Source organism: Uloborus diversus, chromosome 9 (genome assembly GCF_026930045.1).
Source record: "Uloborus diversus isolate 005 chromosome 9, Udiv.v.3.1, whole genome shotgun sequence".
Taxonomy (NCBI): Eukaryota; Metazoa; Arthropoda; class Arachnida; order Araneae; family Uloboridae; genus Uloborus; species Uloborus diversus.
Genome location: NC_072739.1, coordinates 156,260,120 through 156,279,325, shown reverse-complemented (window position 1 = coordinate 156,279,325; position 19,206 = coordinate 156,260,120). Strand labels below are relative to the sequence as shown.

The 19,206-nt window shown below is 34.4% G+C and overlaps 1 protein-coding gene across 1 annotated transcript in view; it reads left to right on the top strand.

The window, feature by feature from the left end:
* Positions 1-15,700, top strand: part of LOC129229360 (diphthine methyltransferase-like) — a 29,055-nt gene extending 13,355 nt beyond the window's left edge. Inside the window, exons 5-8 of the mRNA XM_054863650.1 lie at positions 445-514; positions 7,734-7,799; positions 14,035-14,198; positions 15,232-15,700. Of these exons, the coding sequence (XP_054719625.1) occupies positions 445-514; positions 7,734-7,799; positions 14,035-14,198; positions 15,232-15,431 (500 nt within the window). The 3' untranslated portion in view covers positions 15,432-15,700. The remainder of the gene's footprint in view (positions 1-444; positions 515-7,733; positions 7,800-14,034; positions 14,199-15,231) is intronic.
* Positions 15,701-19,206: the final 3,506 nt, after the last annotated feature.

The following is a 19,206-nucleotide window of genomic DNA, read 5'->3' as shown; positions in this document are numbered from 1 at the left end:
TCGCAAATTTCCTTTCTTTGTCCTACAAATGCATGAATAAATTTTTAATTTTGAGAAGGTAAACCTTGACCTGAGAACTTCTGGGAAGGGTAATCCCCAATAGAGTAGTTTTCATTGTCATTGTGTGCTTTCAACACTGATTTTCATTATTTAATACTCCAGTGCAGAAGAATACTTTTTTTTTTCTTAAATGAACTTTCTCTTCACATTTAGCTCAGACGGTCGATTTCTTTATCAATGTGACCAAGGATAGAGAATGTTTTTGAAATCCAACCTTTTTGAAACATTGGGCATGGGTCTGTCTTGATTAGGTGTTTCAAGGAATTCTTTATGTATTTATTTATTTATTTTTTAAACGTTTTGAAATAACCAGCTTGTGTTGTTGAATATAATTATTCATTTTATTTTTTCTGAAATAACCTGTTTTTTGTACTCAAATTGTAGGTGGTGATGATTGCTGCTTGAAATGTTGGGATTTAAGAAATTCACAACTGCCAGTTTTTGTTAAGAAAAGGCAAGTCATGAGAAATATTTTCATCTTTTCTTTGAAAACTTCTGTAGTCTTGATTTCAAAAATATATCATCAAAAAATGACACCCTGTAAAAAATTCAAAAAAAAAAAATCTTTTTTTTTTTGAAAATTTCTCATTTAATGATCTTTATAAATGAAAAATGATCAAAAAAGCTTTGTGCTACAATATGATTAGAGTGAAAAACCAACGTAAATAAAGCATAAATTCTCCATAGAAAATGCAGCAAATAGCTATTTCAAGGCTATAATGGAGCCTCTTCATCATTGCCAAAATTATTTGTAACTGTTCAAATGGGATTATTTGAAAATTGTTTTATCGCTCCTTATGAGGGGTTTTGCCCACCATAACAGGATGAAAACTACCCAATGTGTTATTCTAATGCATAAGCTGTATTATTGTAGTTTCATTAAAATCCATTCTGTAATTTTTGCGTGAGAGAGTAACAAACATCCATCCATCCAGACAAACTTTTGCATATATAATAGTAGTAAGATAAGTATTGCTAATGTAGTGTGATGCATTGCTTTTGCTATCCTTATTTATTTCTTAAGTTAATTTTGATTTGTCTGATTTAAGTATTCCTGTTTCAACAAGTTTTTTTTTTCTTTTTTTTTTCTGTTTGTGATTTTAGCTTGCTGACATTTCAAACGTTTATAAGTAAGAAGAGTCCTATAAGTCATTTTAATTTTCTTCATTATTTATTTGGCTATATAAGCAAAATTTGTATATTTTGTTTTTTATTATATTTTATGTACGTCTAATGTGCCAAAATGTCATTCCCTCACTTTCATTTGTCCCCAAGGCCAGATTAAGGCATGGGCCCATGGAACCAACATTTGGGGGGCACCAAATCTGCTGGCAAAGTTTAAGTTGGCACTTAAAATTCGCAATTTTCATATTGCACTATAGCAAGAAGTAAATATTAAGTTTGAAAAAAATCTCCTTAAAATTTTAATTTTTCGCAAATCACAAAACCACTCCAAGTTCAGTTGGTATTTATACAGCTACTAGAGGACCCGACAGACGTTATTCTGTTCAAACTTTGTACATTGAAAAGTTAAAAAATTTCTATAAACTATCAAGTGTTTGAACCATTTTGTTGAAAAAAATAAGTAAAAAGAAAATGTTTTAAACTGCTTGGTGTCGGAATGCGTATATTTATTACAACTTGATTTATCTAATGCCCACTGAGCAGCTGTTTTATTAACTATTTTTTCTCCGTACTTGGCTGGAAATCCCGCTGCAACATCCCCCATATGAAAAAGAATAAAAGAATCGAAAGGATATCGTTTAAAAGAATATAAAAGCAAAAACAGTTCTCCGAATAAGCGAAAATCATTCATTCCTCCCCATGTAAAATAAACACATTCTTCAACTAAAAATGACTTAAAACTCTTTAAAAACAAAAAGCAATTCTTTGCAATATGAAATGTTTCGCCAAATAAACAAAAAGTACAAAAAATTACATTAACAGTAGCTTTAAATTGTAAACAAATGATCACGCAACTCTATTGTTTATAGCTAAAGTCGCCAAGCCACCACGTTACTGTAATCCAGCCGATCAGTGAGCGAAGCCAACTTCGACTGATTAACAGTCCGATCTTTTGAACGAAAACTTGTAAAACTTCCAAAATTGCCTAATTTGTTCTTTCCACCAAAGATAAAGATCTTCCACTGCACTGATTTTTTGTGTGCAGATCTATCCTGTTGTAGTTTAGCTGGACGAAAATAAAATTTGTTTCGTCTTTAAATTCCATCATCTTTTCCTTTAATAATGTACTGATTAGTTTGATAATCCTTAAAGTATTCTTGACATTGGTGCCAAAACTCAGATGGATTTGAGCCGAGAAACAAATGTTGCTAGGTACGGTACTTTCTGATCATTTGGTTAGGAAAACCTAAAACACCGATCCAAGTCACATAGTTCAACCTACGACGACAGAATACACGTTTTGCGCAAACCTTCCAGCACTTTATTACGGGACCTAAAATTATTGTTTTCAAGAGAGAAATTAAGGCTTCACACTCTCTCTCTCTCTACGTTTTATCTATTCTCAATTGACATATCACAGTAGGAAATTTCATTACAAAAAGCAGAGCTGGCTTTCTTATTGTCCTTTGGCAACGGGTTAAATATTTATTTCAGTTCTCGCTCAACAATAGGTTAAAATAAATATTAATCATTTGGGAGATATAACTATCCAATGTTTAAATAAATTAATTAATTAGCCAAAACGTTTCTGATTCGATCCATCGTGCTTCGAAACCATGCTTGCCACAACTTAATTACACACAAAAAAAAATGATCAAAATCGGTCCAGCCGTTTAAATGCCTTATGGTGACAAACGTCCGCACAGAAGATTTTTATATGTTAAGATATCATAGATAATTTTGATATTTACGGCTTACTGCAATGGGCAACATTTGACAATTTCTTATATCATGTGTAATTATCGTATACTACACAGTAGGGCGCTGGAACTTCCTTTTTTGAAAATGAAATAAAAAACTTTCCATAACTAAAAATTCTTTATTATTGTCTTTTTCCTGTCACACATAATGGGAGATAATGCTTTACACTCTTTTGAAAACAATGTCTTGTAAGTGTTGCCCTCCATTGTCAATACACTGATTCAGTCGAACTCGGAAGTTTTGGTTGTTTTGTTTTGGGTGTGACTCTTCAGGTCCTCCAGGCTTCTTGGACGATCGTGCCACTTTGAAACCCATGACTTCAGATAACCCCACAGGAAACAGTCACAGGGGGCTAAATCAGGCGAGCGTGCAGGCCAAGGCATAATGTAACAACACTTCCCATTCAGATCTTTCTTTTGAGGCTCTCCCCACCACTGTGAGGCTCCACTCTTTTTGCGCACCAAATTCAAAACAGGAAGTTCCCGTGCTCCACCCTGAAAAACACTTTTACTTTTTATAATGAATTTTATTGTAAAATGATGTGCCACCAAATTTAGCGTAGCTGTGTTAACACTTGAATATCAAAATATTTTGTTGCTTCGTTATATGGAATAAGTGGAGGGGGGGGGGGGCTCCAAATAAATTTTGTGTCCAGTGTCTTCCAAAACATTGTTGGGCCCTGTTTATCCTCATTCTTCCTGAAAAAAATAAGCAAAAATATTTACTAAGCAAACAGGCAGTAAATTCACATACTACTGGTTTTAATTTCAAAACATTGAATAATGTACAGAACAGGGAAAAATCAGGGAACTTAATTGATCAGGGAAAATACCAAGGACATATCAGAATTAAAAAAAAAATAATAAAAATTTAGGGAAAATTGGTCAAATGAGGAATTATTTTTTTTCTATTACTTTGCAAAATTAAATACCTTTTTTCCCTGTGCATTTTTTGCCAATTAACTCTTTATAGTAAATATAAATAAGGTTTCAAACAAATTCTGGAAGGAAGTCTGTGGCGGGATTGCGTCCAGTAGACCCCATAGCGCCTACAGCCTTGAAATTTTGTTCAAAATTACTTCGAGCTCCAGGGGTGTGCACTTGGGATTTTGTTATTTAATATTCAAATTAGTTTTTTTTTAAATTAATTTTTTAAGCTCAAATTTCGTGTAAATTGCCTATTAAAGGGGTGAAAAATTGCTTGAACATATTAATATTATATATCGTTGGAAAGGGTAGAATTTTCCGCATTTTACGCAATGTGTTTCAATGCTCAAATTTAAATATGGCGGGAGTTATTTGTTTTTAGCTCGAACTATTTTAGGCTTACCTAAAATTTAGCCACTACTTTCTTCATTAAATCTATCAGTAAAAAGCAAAGGAATTGTCCCACAGTTTTCTTTTTGACACCATTGGAAAAAGCAACATTTTTTACTCCAGATCTAACTCAACCTATGGTCGAAAAATTAAACTTGTATCTCCAAAGGAAAAAAGTTACGAGCCGTTAAAAATCAAGTTAGAACAATCTCATCTCCAGAAAACTATTGATATTTTATTTGGCATTGCCATAGTTACATCTTTTTGATTCGCATGTTTCTTCTTTCTTATTCACAAACTTTAAGGGTTTCGATTTTAACGGAAAATGTTAGGCTCAACTCAATTCAAGCCCCGAGCTAAAGAGCAAAATGTATTACTAGAGACCACGAATATGAAAGCGACTTTTCAAATGTACAAAACTGCAGTTTTGCAATGCTCAGGAGCCCCTTAGCCTTTACGGCTCACAAGTTGGTACAAGTTATTTTGAAACCCGAGTAAGGGGTGCTTTTAGATTCAAATGGAGCTAATAATGTGTTTTTAATCTGTTTCTTTCTAATCTAATTGAGGATTTAAATCTTTGCGAATCAAATAAGGTTGTGAAGCAATTTTCGGGGGTTGATGAGCGTTAGCGAGCAGGCGGCAGAGCCCCCTAGTTTGTTAAAAAAAGTAAAATCAGTGATGTGCTATTATACACTGATGCATATTTGCGCCCCTTTTTCCCCTCAAGGTCAAAGTATTAAATGTTAAGTTATTAACCACAGGATGAAATTCCATAGCTTCTGTGTCTGTAAAGTTATTTATTTTAACCCCTTGAGGACCAGCGCATGGAAAACGAAGCGCAGCTACGGGACCGAACGTTCCGAAATGGAACGCCGCCATCGGCCCGAGCATTTACAGCAGTTAAGCCTAACTGAACAAAAATATTCATATAAAATCAGCATATCAAAATAATGACTTGAAATTTTAAATTTTCTGTAACAATGTACTACTGATTACTAATTATTAATATAAAGACTATTACATTATTAGAAGGGAGTGAAATAAGTAGAATACTAAAACTTTAACTATGTGCACAAAGTTAAATAATATGTGCACAAAAACAAAGTTAGAGTTAGACATCTTGAGTGTGCAATCAAAGAAAAAGAAATGTAGCAAAAGGATATGTAAATTTAATTAAAACAACTTAGGTCAACGAATTTAAAATAGTTCAATTCCCACGCAACAAGTCTCAAAATTGCTTCATAATTCTCTCGAAAACATTCCCTTTCATTCACTTCGCTAACCATTTTTATTGCAATCTTCCAGTCTCCAAATAAAAAAGAATAAATAAAGAACAATATCAGAAAGGATTCAAAAATAATCATAAACTTCAGTTCCGCTTGAAATCCTTCCTGTACTCTCATCGAACGGGGAATCCCAAATGTCTGGAACACATACGCAAAAATATTTTAACCTTCCTCCCCTCCCCAATAATTTATTCAGCTAGATGTATATCTCTTTCAATTACTCGTAACAAAAAAAGAGAAGCAAAGATATAAACAAGAGCAATTGAGACCTCATAAATCGTATGCGCAGAGCAGTGATTCACTGTTGTTTACATAAAAAAAAATCTATCCCATTGAGAGGTCCAAATAAGAAACTAAAGCGTGTACATGAAGGTCAAATACCATGTGACTCGAATATCATCAAAGTTATAGCCATTTAGCACCATATATTATCGTTTAAATATTCAATTCAATCGTTCCATTTCGAGAAAGCGTATATGTGACGCTGGGACGTCAGCGTCGATCAGAGCGCGTAGCGGATACGTGCTGCTGGGCTGATAAGAGAGGAATTGTTGTGTAGCGTCCGCGTGACGCTGGGTGCGAACGGGTTAAGTAGCTTGAATTTTTCTGCCACATGCTCCATTCTACGCAAAATAAACAATTCTATAGGCAAAGAGGAAGTCATCATTAATGACTTGGCTCCTTTGCTTTTACTCATTGTCTTGAAGTTATTAGCATACTGTAATCCCGATTTCAAGAAAAAGTCTTTGTTTTTCTAAATTGATACTTCTATTCATTTTATGGAAATAGGAAAGGTTTAATCACTTCTCTCCAGAAAATTTCCCAATTTGAATATCTAAATATGCAATTGGAAACCATCTTTGATGATATTAAGAGAATGGACGCGCGGGATTCAGTAACTCTCTTCCGTAAATATTTCCAAGCTGCAGTTGTAAAAACAAAATTTTAGATGGTTTTACTAATGTTGAAGGAGGGCTGAATGGCGCTCTCGGGGAAATTTTTCAAAATTGAGTTCCTAAAAACAAAATCTTACACGATTTATAATGAGATGGGCGCAGGGCCTGAAGTTAGGATATCACCCTGAAAGTTTTGAGCTCACATGTAAATAATATACAAACGTTCGTACCGTATGTTTTTATGTATGATAACATGAAGTAGTTGAATTACCACGAACAATTGTTTAAAATCACAAAACGACATATTGCACAAATTCTAATAAAATGTATCAACCGCAAGAACCGAAATGGGGAGCAGCAAATTCACTTTGTATGCTCAACCTTACATGTATGTACTATCGAAATAACCTGCATTAATTACTATCACGTGCTTTCAGTGTAATAAATTTTTTGCTCTTGTATGTTTAGACACAACAAGGCAATAATTTTTCCTTTTAGACAGACAGCAAGACAAATTACTTGTTTCAATGAGTAGTATAATTTCACTGCCACCATTAGATACAGTAGAAGACCGTTATAACACACACCTTGGGACCAGAGCTTTTGCGTTATACAGGTTTTTGTGTTATATAGGTCATTTCACAAATTTTGAAACTAGTATTCAGAATATATCTATATATTAACACTTCAGAATGAGTTTTATCTGCAATGAGTATCAAAGCACCAATATTACAATTAGTTATTCACAAATAAATACGTTTCACAATCAAAAGAAAGTGCATTATCCTGCACTACTGCTAGCTTCATGGTTTGCATAACAGCTGCATTTTCAAGAGCCAACTGGTATTTTCTGTTTACTTTGAGTACTAATTTTCAATTTAAAAGATTTGAGTTAAGATAGAAAGATGAAAAATTTCCAAATTTTAATTTACTTAACAATTTTTATGCTTGTAAAGCAAAACAGAAAGATTTTTTAAACTTCAAAACCTATTGTTTGCTTTTGAAAAGTTGTGTGGTTTATAGAGAATTGCGTTATATAGGTCGGTGTTATAACGGTCTTCTACTGTATAATGAAAAGTTCAATTTTATTTTTTTGTTTGGAGATTTTTTCTCCCATTTGGAGCATTTTTTACTGGTACAACTTGGCACCTTTTTGACTCTGGTGCCGCCATGCGCCATACGACCTCGCACACAGGGCCGGAGTAGCCCTGCTTCAATGTTACAATTCATTGAGTAAATTATAAACTGTTTAAATTATAAATTACTTATTATTTGTTTTACTATTTCAGGTATTCAATGGGTGTTACAGCTATATCAAAAAGCAAAAGGAATGGAAATGTATTAGCAACTGGAAGGTAAAATATTTAAGTGCTTAAATCTAAAATGTTTCCCATGGGGGTTGTTCACAAATGATGTCGTGCTTTAAGAAGAGAGGAGGGGAGGGGGGTTCATAAAGTTGTGACAAAGAAGAGGCAGGAGTGCCCTTCACATGAGAAAAATCCCCCTCAAAACAACCCCCCTAAAAATTTCAATGGTATAGTCTGTGCCATGTCCCCCCCTCCAGAGAAGGGATAGGGTAAAAAGAAGTGTTGTCACACATTTAGGTTGTTGTTGTTTTTTTGAGCAATCACGATTGCTTATTGTTCTCACTTGATTGTTTTTGGCGTTCCTATGATTTTATTTCCCCACCAGCACCCTCCGCAGCATCACCGTCGACCGGCTTCTCACGATGTTGCACCTCTAGCGAAAAACCGTCTTCAGGTTACATCCATGTCCTACACTTACACGCATACATACACGAACCTACACACAAAAACATACATACATCTACACACACAAACATGCACCTACACAGATACACAAACACACACACCTACATACACACAACTACCCACACACTCATGCCTGCACACAGACACAAACACATATGCCTACACACACATACCCCCCCACACACACCTACACACAACTACCCACACACTCATGCCTGCACACAGACACAAACACACATACACATACCCCGTACACACAAACACACATACCCTGTACACACAAACACACATACCCCCACACACAAACACACGCCTACATATACACACACACTCGTGATTACGCAAAACATAATTTGAATTCAAGATGACAAAATTCAAATTATTTTTTTATTTATTTATTTTAATGTTTGTTCATGTAATGTAGTATGTCATGTGACAAGGGGTAGGGGTAAGGTGAAATGGCACACTTTGGGACAAAGGAAGGCTATCAAATACATTTGAATCTCAGACCTCGAATTTTCCTTTATCTCAAAGTTTTCATTGGGTCCCAAACTCTTGAGAATGTTGTGCTGAAAAAGGGACATCATTTATGAGCATCTCTCAGAGCTGTGGCTTTCAAACTAGTCTGCAAGCCATTTTCATGTGGTCGGCAAACAGCTAGTAACAGCTCAAGCTATGTCATCTTTACAGTTATAGTTGAATTTATTAAAGAAAACTTTTGGATTGATCTCAATTCACCTAACATAATTGTTGTGAAAATATTAGTCCAGGCTTAGAAGAATAAAAATGTAGTCTTGAGCAAAGAAGAGACCGAGGGGACATGATTCAGTTGTTTACATTTATTAGAATGAAAGATGTTACGGGGCTGAAGTTTAGCACTGAAAACAGGACAAGGGGTCATTGTTTTAAGCTATTTAAATCTCAGGCTAACACATAGGCGTCGGAATGGGGGGAGCTGTGGGAGCTTGAGCTCCCCCTGGAATATTTCAGACCGGCTTAGCTCCCCCGGAAAATTCTTGCACTGCTGCTTTTTGCCGTACATTGTTTACCTCAAACCTGATTTCAAAAATGTGATTTGCCTTTTTTGGGAATTTCGAAATTTCTACCCAATGAGCAACAAAAGCAGTGAGGAGACTGAGTGGGCAGTGCACTTGAATTCACCTTCTTTTTTTTCACTGTTAACACTCTTGATTGCCGAAATGCGGGAAAGTGGACTCTACTTCGCGACCTGCGAAAATCAGTACCAGTCAGAGGCGTAGCATAATCAAACATTTTTTTTTTGGGGGGGGGGGGGGCACCAGAGCCATCACCAAGAAGAGTTTTGCTACCCCCCCCCCGCCCAGTTTTTCAGAAATGGCGTCACCAATTTCATATTAGTAATGAAAAAAAAGCAGAAAGGAAACCTTTACGATTTTAAGAACATGTAATAGAAATTATAAGTGAACAAATAGAATAAAAGTGTCGAAAGGAGTTTTTTTCTGCAAAATTTGAAAGCAAATGCAATCTCTGAATATTATTTAGGAACATCCAAGCAAGGTTATGCATTATGATTTACCTCTGAGGAGGCTGAAACGAACGTTTCAAACATTTTTTAACGAAAAGAAAGTATTCAGTGTTTAGTACAAATCTATGACAAGCGTCAGTCAAGTAAAAAATGAATATGTAAATAAACATAACTTCATAGGGGCTGCCGGCATTTTTAAATTTCTTTTTTTCTTTTTCTTTTCTTTTTTTTTTTGTAAAAATATCATCATGAAAATAGTGATTAAGTAGAGAAAAATATATGTGCCACCAAAATACATTTTAATTAGAGAAAAAGTTGAAACAGAGTAAGGCGAGATTTAAAAATATCATGACTAGTCACACCACTGCTAGTGTGCTAGTTCTAAGTGTTTAAATACAAAAGGCGAAATTAAACGAAAATTTTATCGCGATGTTCTGGAGACATGACAAACAAAAGAAAGTGTAAAAACTAAGATAAGTCTGAACTACCAAAAAATTCAAAATGTTTTTTATTATTATTATTGACGGGGGCCGCAAACGCTTGTATTTCAAAGAAATAAAAATATAAGGCTAGCAATTGAAAATTTCATTAAGGAAAAACCAAACCACTCAAATAATTTTGGAAATGAATAGCACCTGAGAGCGAAGACACATTGGCTTGGTTGGATAAAGCAGGGTGCTAATGAGGGAAAGGGTGGAAGTTCAAATCTGGGCCGAAAAATATCGTTTTAATGGGTTTTTGTTTTTTAGCAGAATTTTAATCCAAGTTTCCACTAATATGCAAAATTCTAAGCTGTATATCTGTTGTTGTTAAAATCAGGAAACAAAACATTGATTTTAAGAGGGTAAATCGAAGTCTGACTTTGCAGAAGGATAAATTCCAATTTATTTTGCTGCTTTACTACGCATTGCTTTGGTCTATAGCATCTCGAGGTTGCATTGAAATCGAAAAATTCTTCCTTTGAACTCGAATGCTTCGCGTGGGTCAACTAGTCATCTAAAATTGCGTTTCTGGAACTTCACTATCAGAAAATTGCTGAAGATGGACCCGAACCTCTACTCCCAGTAACATAGCCAACTATCATCTAAAACTGCGTTTTGACAACTAACTTCGAAAATTTTATTAATGAGCTTCAGCCCCTCCACCTCCGCCAATATAATTTAAAATAATCTTAAATTCCGTTTAAGGTCTTACCTTTCAAATAATTACTGGGGTAAAGCACCCGAAAACTCACCCCTAACATCATTAAAAGTCAAATAAAATTGTTTTTGGAGCTCCAATTTGGAAAAATTTCCAGTATTCATAACGATATCAAAGATGGCACACAGCTGCGTTTCTTAGATTGTTCATTTTCGACAAATTTCTGGGAGGGGCCCCGGATTTCTCCTCTAATTAACATCTCCGAATAATGTCTAAAACTGCGTTTTCAGAACAACAATTTTGAAAAATTTCCAGGAAGAACCCTAAAATACCAACCTTCTTAACGTAATTAGAGAAAAAATATAAAATTTTTCAAGTTTCAATTTCGAAAAATGCCGAGGAAAACGCTCCCAGGCCACTTTTCCACCCTAGCATTAACAAAGATAATCTAGAATACATTTTAAGACCGCACAAATTAGAAAAAACATCCTATTTTTGATTTTTGGGCTAATTTCTTTATAATTCTGGAACAAAAGATTAAGTGTCTAGCAAGCTGGGGGTGATGAGTCAGTTTGGCATTTAAATATGAATAGCATGGGTGCTCCAGACATAACTAAAAAAAGATTGCTAAGGTTGTTTGCTAAGGTTCAAATAATTTCGACTTTCCAAAAACTTATCTCATTTTTAAGTTATCTGACCCCTCAGATTATACTTTACGAAGTTACAATTATTCTTGTTTTTTTTTGCTTTCTAAATTACGGTTTTTTCGTTACTTACAGATATATTTTCATGACAAAATTGTTACTTTTCATCTACTATTGCAGAAAAAAAACCCAACAATATTATTATATTAATATTTTATAGTTTCTGTCAAAGACTTTTAGAAAAACTTATCTGAACAATATAATATATAACGAACACTTCATTTTAACACATTTCCAACGTTCTGTTTCTCCGCCCTCCTGTTTCATCTATTTGCCTTTTTCTAGTTCTCAGAAAATAAGAAATTCTTCTAAATGCTAGCTGTCGAAGCCTCCCCTTTCCTCCAAAATTATTATAGAGTACCTCAAATTTTGTTTTCAAGGCTCCAATTCCCTGAAAATTACCGGAAGAGAGTCCCTGGATATCTTGCCATCCAACAACATGGGAGATTATGTAATGTTCCGTTTTTGGGACTTCAATTTAAAAAAAATTGCTGGACCCCTAACGCCAACAAATATGATCCACAGTCGCGTGTTTTAGCGATTACAATTTCGAAAAAAATTAACGAGAAGGAACCTCTGAACCTTTTCTGATAACACCATTCAAAAACGCTCTCTAGTAGGACTTCAAGTTTAAAAGTTTCCAAAGTAGAGCCCTGGTACAGTCTTTTCCTCTGACATCATTGAAGGTTGTCTACAATTACGTTTAAGACTACAAAATCGAAATATTGGGTGGGAGATGTAAATCGATTCGAAAAATCGATCGAGGACAATCCTTCGAGTCATATTTTCACTAAAGTCAACAAATATGGTATACAATCGCGTTTTTAAGACATTAATTTCGAAAAATTTTCAGGGAAGGCATTCAAAACTTTTCTCCCCTTAACATTACCAAAAATCGCCTAAAAATTCGTTTTTAGAACAAGAATTCTGAAAAATTTTCGGGGGAGGGTCCCCGAAACTCCTCTATTTCTACGTACTCATCATCGAGTACTGACTAACCTTCTTTCAAAACCAGAAGTTTTATCACCTCATTCTCTCCACAAACAATTGATACAAGATAAAAAAGAGATGGAAGCTTCGAAGCTAATTTCATATGTAGAAAAAAAAAATTAAAGTCTCCCCCCCCCCCCACCAATTATTTTAAGGGGCCACTGCTTCTGCCCCTTACATACCAGACACTTCTCATAATGTGTCCCAGCTCCCCCTACTTCTACAAAGTTCCTACGCCTCTGGGCTAACATGGATATTAGGAAAAATTATTATTATAGCAGGGTAGTGGAGCCTTGGAACAGCTTACCGGAAGAGGTGGTAATGAGCAAGGGAGTAGATAGTTTTAAGAGGGCCATTGATCTTCACTGGGGATTATAAATTGACTAGGACCAGTCTAGCTGGGCCCAGAGTCTGTCGCTGGTGGTCACTTTTGTATTTGTATTCATATAGTCCCACTTCAGATTCGGAAGGGTACCAAGTAATCTTCAGTAGTGAAAAGGTTGAGAAGGACAGCCCTAGAATATAGGGTCTGCTGTGAACAAAATTTATTTTTTAAAATTTCAAAATCCAGTGGCAACTAAAAGTCTACTGTGGCCATCTGTCTAAATTTTAGAGGCTGTGCCTCGAATTTTATAGAGAACTAGTTGTATCAGCACGGCTTTGCCCGTAATCGAAAATTAAAAGGTCTTTTGGTTCGCCTGTATATTTAAATAATGTATGGTGAATTTTCTCACCAATTGGCTTGTGCCATGTTACGGTTCTACGTAATGATAATTTTGTAATTTACTCGTCCATCTTATGATAATTTTGTTCTTAAAATTGGAATAGAAAAAGAACCACATCGAATTTTCGAAAAATTGCTTTGAGGTGCACACACCCATGCTACAAACTTACTTTGTGAAAAATTTCATATTATTATTAGTAAAGATAAAGATGACGTTAAAATCAGATAATATAAAATTCCAGGACTGAAGATGTATTTCGTCGCTAAAAAAGACGAATAAACGTATATTACTTTTAAGCATTTTGCAGAAAACCAATTTAAAGATTTCCTGTTTACTGTATCGCTTGGGAATTGCCACCAGTGTGAGAGACTGTAACTTTTTTACTATTTATTGTAGAGATACGCCCATTGGTCATATTATAAAATCGAATTTGAAGATTCCTGTGGTGGTTATAACTCATTTTCCGATTTTTTTTTTAAATTCGCCTATTCATCTTTTTAGCTACCATTTTAATGTTTTTTCAAGCTCTTGAAAATTAAATTTTTTATTTCAAGCTGCTTTCAAAATTTTTTTTTTAAATTATACAAACCATGCTCTTTTTCTTTACCTTTGTTTTTATATTTGTTTTATACTGTGAGCACATTCACTTTTTCAATTATTGATGAACTTAAGCAATGGATGAAACTTTTGTACATTTGTAAAAAGAAACATAAAAGTTTCATTTATGTGTATTTAAGCATAATTTATATTCATAGTTATGATGAGAATGTGTTGTTATGGGATACAAGGCAGTTGAGATCACCAGTTTCGGAATTATGTCTCGGCGGTGGAATATGGCGATTAAAATGGCATCCAGATAATCCAGAATACTTGCTATCAGCTTCTATGCATAACGGATTTCATGTACTTTCAACAAAAGGTAAATTTTTGTAACGATTTTCTAGGTACAAGTACTACTTTGTGATAATGGGGTTGTTTCCTTCATTCAAATGTAGTACTTTTATCACTGAAATTGATAGAATAAGCAAAAAACAATAATATGGACCCAAAAAATACTTTCATTTTCCCCAACAGTTATTTTTTTTATTAATTTTTTTAAATGTCCGATTTTTCAAAGAAGTGCGTGGTCTTGATGACGTCACAAAATACTGCTCTTTGGCACATCTTTCTGCTGTGTTATGATAATCAAGAAGTGCATTAAAATTGCGCTCTATGCTTGCTATCAACCATATCCTTGCACATGAGTAAAGCTGCAAATTAAATATTTTGCTCTGTGAATGGCAACACTAAATGGCATTTCATCATTTGTGATGTCATCGGCGGAAGCATAAACAATGAAAGCACACTGATTTAAGTAATTTTTCAAAAATATTAAACTTAAACAAATTATTTAAAAAATGGTCAGATCCTATGTTTTTAAGCATGCTCTTTCAGAAAAAAATACTTTTAAAATTTTGGAAACAACCTCATTATAGCATGCCTATAGTTTTCTCATTTATACCAAACCACTTTCAAGACTTCGACATCCTTTGCTGTCATACATTGTTTTTTCAATTTACCTTAGTTTTTTAAAATTATTTCTTAGTTATTTCTTCAATAAGTAGCATGTTCATGCAGACCATGAGTTTATAAATAGAAAAGTATACCCATAAAGGTAAATCTTCCCTCCCTCATTAGGAAACTGCACTATCATTGTAGCTCTTTACTAACAGTAAGAGTCATTTTACAAAATTTCTACCATACATGCGATTCAGTTAGTAATTTCAGTTAAAATATGAAAAGTTTCTCTGCTTTAAAAACATTGCTTTTTAGTAAGTAAACATAGTTTTACTTTTAATTTTATAAATAAGACAGCAATTGATACCGAAGAATATGCCACTTTAAAATACTTTCTTTGTTTGCATGAAGAAGAATGTCAATATCTGCAATAATTCTTCGGTTTTTTTTTCCAGATACTCAACTAAACCTAAAACTACACTATGAAAAGCATGAGTCTTTGGCCTATGGAGTTGATTGGTGCCATGTATCAGAATGTCATAAAACTAAAGACAATGAATTGTGTTCAAGCTTAAAAAATCAGAGCTTGAGGAATATAATTTCTTCCTGCTCTTTTTATGATAAACTTTTGACTGTGTGGGGAATTGACTTTTAATACGTTTATTATAATATAATGTATTTGTGTTCAAAATATATTTATTTTATTTCATATTTTTCTAAATGTGATGCATTAAAAAAAGCGGCTTTTGAAACAATTTGTCATCAAGGTAGATGGAATACAAAGAAAAGTAGTATGTAATACATAGAGATTTTTTAATGATGTAGAAGAAAAATGAAAAGTTAAGAATAAGAAAACAACAACTACAAGAACATAGGAAGAAAAATAGCAGAAAATAAACATGCTGGAGTTCTGGTTCTTGAATTTTCAGACGAAGATTTAAAGAAATTTAAGGTGCTTCCTCACTTATGGGTCTCACTTCTTCAGGGAAATAGAAAACACGGACTTTTTAAGTACCAAACAAAATTTTGAAAAATATTGCCATAGTTTTTAAATGTTCAATTCATTGCCTCAAAACGACATTAGGTTATCTTATTGTTATTTCCGGTCTTACTAAAGCTCTGAAGCGATGATATAGTTAAAGGAAATTAAAAATATAGATTGAAAATTAACATAGAGAGAAGGGGCAGGTGAGCCCACTTGGTTGCGCCTTCACCCTTTTATATATGGTTCCATCTGGCAAGGGGGGGGGGAGCCTATGCACTTAAACATCGAAATGTTTAGCGGCATTGTGCTTTAAAGGCCTTTATTCTCAGAAGGTGCACCTACACCACTGCTTATGGGGGTAGGAAACCCATCTAAAGTATTTGCATAAAAGATCAGCATTCTACGATAGAAAATAGCTTGACAATCTTAATAATAAATGCTACAGCTGCTGAGAGCCATCGCCTATTGCCATCGTGAAGACAAAAACATTCATCAAAATGACAACAGTAAGCTGAATCACGATTAAAAAAGACCAAATCAAGTTTTTAAAAATGTAAGAACTTAAAACAAATCAAATCATTTAAAATTATTCAAAAAAAAAAAAAAAACTATAAAAAAATGCCTAGAAGACAGACAATTTTTTTCTAACAAGCCTCTCTGGCAACCCTGCTTCCTCATGCAGGGAACTGCTTGCTTGGTTTCGGAGAACGGAAGAAGCGCCAACAGCAGTCTCTTATTATTGGATTGGAGTGATGGCTTCGCTGGGCTACAGAATGGATTTCGCTTTCCTTGCCTGGGATACGTTTTCCCGGGAAATTGCCATTAGAGCCACGACTAGATGTTTTTTTTAAACTTATTTTCAGTGAAAGAAAAAACTAATAATTCATACTTCCTGTGAATGAGGAGCATACAAATGAGAAAGGAGCCATTCATTAATTACATAAGAGTCCCGAGGGGGAGGGGCTTGGAGGAATCTCAACATACCCTTACTTGGGGGGGGGGGGGTCAAACCTATTCTCACGTAATATTTCAAAAGTCAATATTTTCTGTTAGAAACTGTGAGGCCAAGAGGTTTGGCAGGGATCCTATTTCATTTGCGTCTGGAAGGTAAAAACCGTATTAAGAAGAGCTGTTTTTTACTGGTTTTACAAAGAATGAATATTGTAAAATATACACTATGTGTGGCATATGTTTTATTTTTAATTAGTATGGCATCATATACAAAAAAAATTTCAAAAAAAACATTCAGACCAAATGACCTGAATTGATCTCATTATAAATGTTAAATATTTATCTAATAACTAGCAGTACCCGCACAGGGATGCCCGAATTAAAAAATTAAAGGTTGTCCATTGAATTAAAAAAAAAATCGATGCCCCCCCCCCCTGATGTGAAGTCATCATTTTTCTTTAACTAAAATGCATACAATACCTTTTCAAAAAAAAAAAAAACCTATTAGTTTCTTTGGAATTAAAAACTATTCGCACCAAGACATTAGATTTACAGTTTCTTTGAAACTCTTTAGCGAGTGAAGAGGTTTCTTCTCAAATGTTTCTCCAAATGAACAAAAAAGACATAAAATAGTATCTTTCAAATGCAAAATAAATCCACAACTCTATTATTTACTGCTAAAATTGCCCAGCACCCCCTCTACCGTAACCCAGTTGTTAGCGTGCCAAACAAACCCCGATTAATTAGCTATCCCACCCGTCTAGTGAAAAAAAATAAAAAATCCTGTGTGACATTCGAAAATCGTCGTCAAAAGAAAAAGTTGTACATTACATTCGGTTAAAAACAAATCAAAAGTTTCTTTGGAATTCAAAACAATTCGCCAAAACATTGGATTACATTTATGGTTGCTTTAAAACAATAATCCTAGACTGGATTGCTCAGCGCCAAATGACCACACTACCAGAACCCAGTCCTTTGACGAGTGAAGCGGATGCCTTTTCTTTGGCAATAGTAAATGTTTTGCCAAACAAACAAAAAAGTATAAATTCCCACTAATAGTGGTTTTGTAATGTAAATATTCCTGCAAACCATTGTTTATTGCCGAACTTGCCAAGCGATCCAATCTTTCTAACAAAAACGTTAAAACGAAAATTCCCCAGCATAAAAACAACATAGTTAGAAACAGGGTGGCGACAGATCTGGGAAAACAAAGAGATCAGGTAAAAGTCAGAAACTTTATCACTCAGGGAATCTTGAAAAAATAACAAAAAATCATTGAAAATTGAACAAATGAAGAAAAAAAAATTTTTTCCTTGCAAAATGTAGTACTTCCCTACGAGGCACGTTTTTAAAGTAAACACCGTTTTGAAATATAAAAAGAACAAGTACAGATAGAGCTAAGAAATTTATTGGATAAAAATCTACCACACCACCTTTACGCTGTTTTTTGACATTGCTCTAGGATTTTCCAAGCATTTATCATACGAGTTACAGGTATTTGTATATTTATTCCTGAAAACTTGCACCATATAAACAACCATGAGGACTCTTACAGGGCTTTGGCAGAGATGCTTTTGAACATCCTCCAGTTTGCCCCAACCTCTCTCGCTGCAGCTGTCATTTGTCTAGACATCTTAAGTCTTTCCTTGCTCAGAGAGCATGTTACCCTATGGTTGACTACACAGGCAGCAACTTTCTACAAAAAGGTACATAAAAACCTGTACCAAACACAATGACAAATGCTTGGAAAATCGCAGGAGCAATGTCAAAAAATAGCATAAGGGAGGTAGATTTTTGGGCAATAAATTCCTTTGCTATATCTGTACTGTACCTGCTTTTCATTTCAAAACACTACTTTCTATAAAAACATGCCTCGTATATGTAGGGGTAAAACAATATGGAGCGGGCCCCAAAATTTATGTGCACACCTCTGGGTTGAAACACTTAAAACCATTCAAGATTCATCGATAACCTTTTGCATGCTTCTTAAATGCATAAGAGGAACGAACACATGTTTCATCAAACTTCAAGGCGATGAGTGTTAAATCCTATTTTCTTGGCCGATTAGATCCAACTAAAATCAATTAAAATAAAGTACGGAAATATTTATGTACGTTACATTTTATGTATGTCTTAATATCTATGCATATAAAGATAATGAATATAAATCGACCAATCAAGGTAGCTATGGAACTATACTACTAAACTTCAAGGATAATTGAAACCTTCGCAGGATGCTTAAGCAGAGTTCGTACTCAATTTCAGAAATAAAATGGAGTAAAAGGTTTTTAAAGGAGTACTAATGGGCTGTCAGTAAATGATGTCTCACTTTTTTTCCACATATTTTTGTGACAAAGTTAGTTGTCGATCAAAGTATTATAAGTTACTGAAGATTATGTAATCTTGAACCTTGAACTAAAAAAGGAGTTAAAGCCAAAATGAAGGAGTTTGAAGGGCCCTTCAAAAAATCAAGTGTTTGGCACTGGCATGTTTA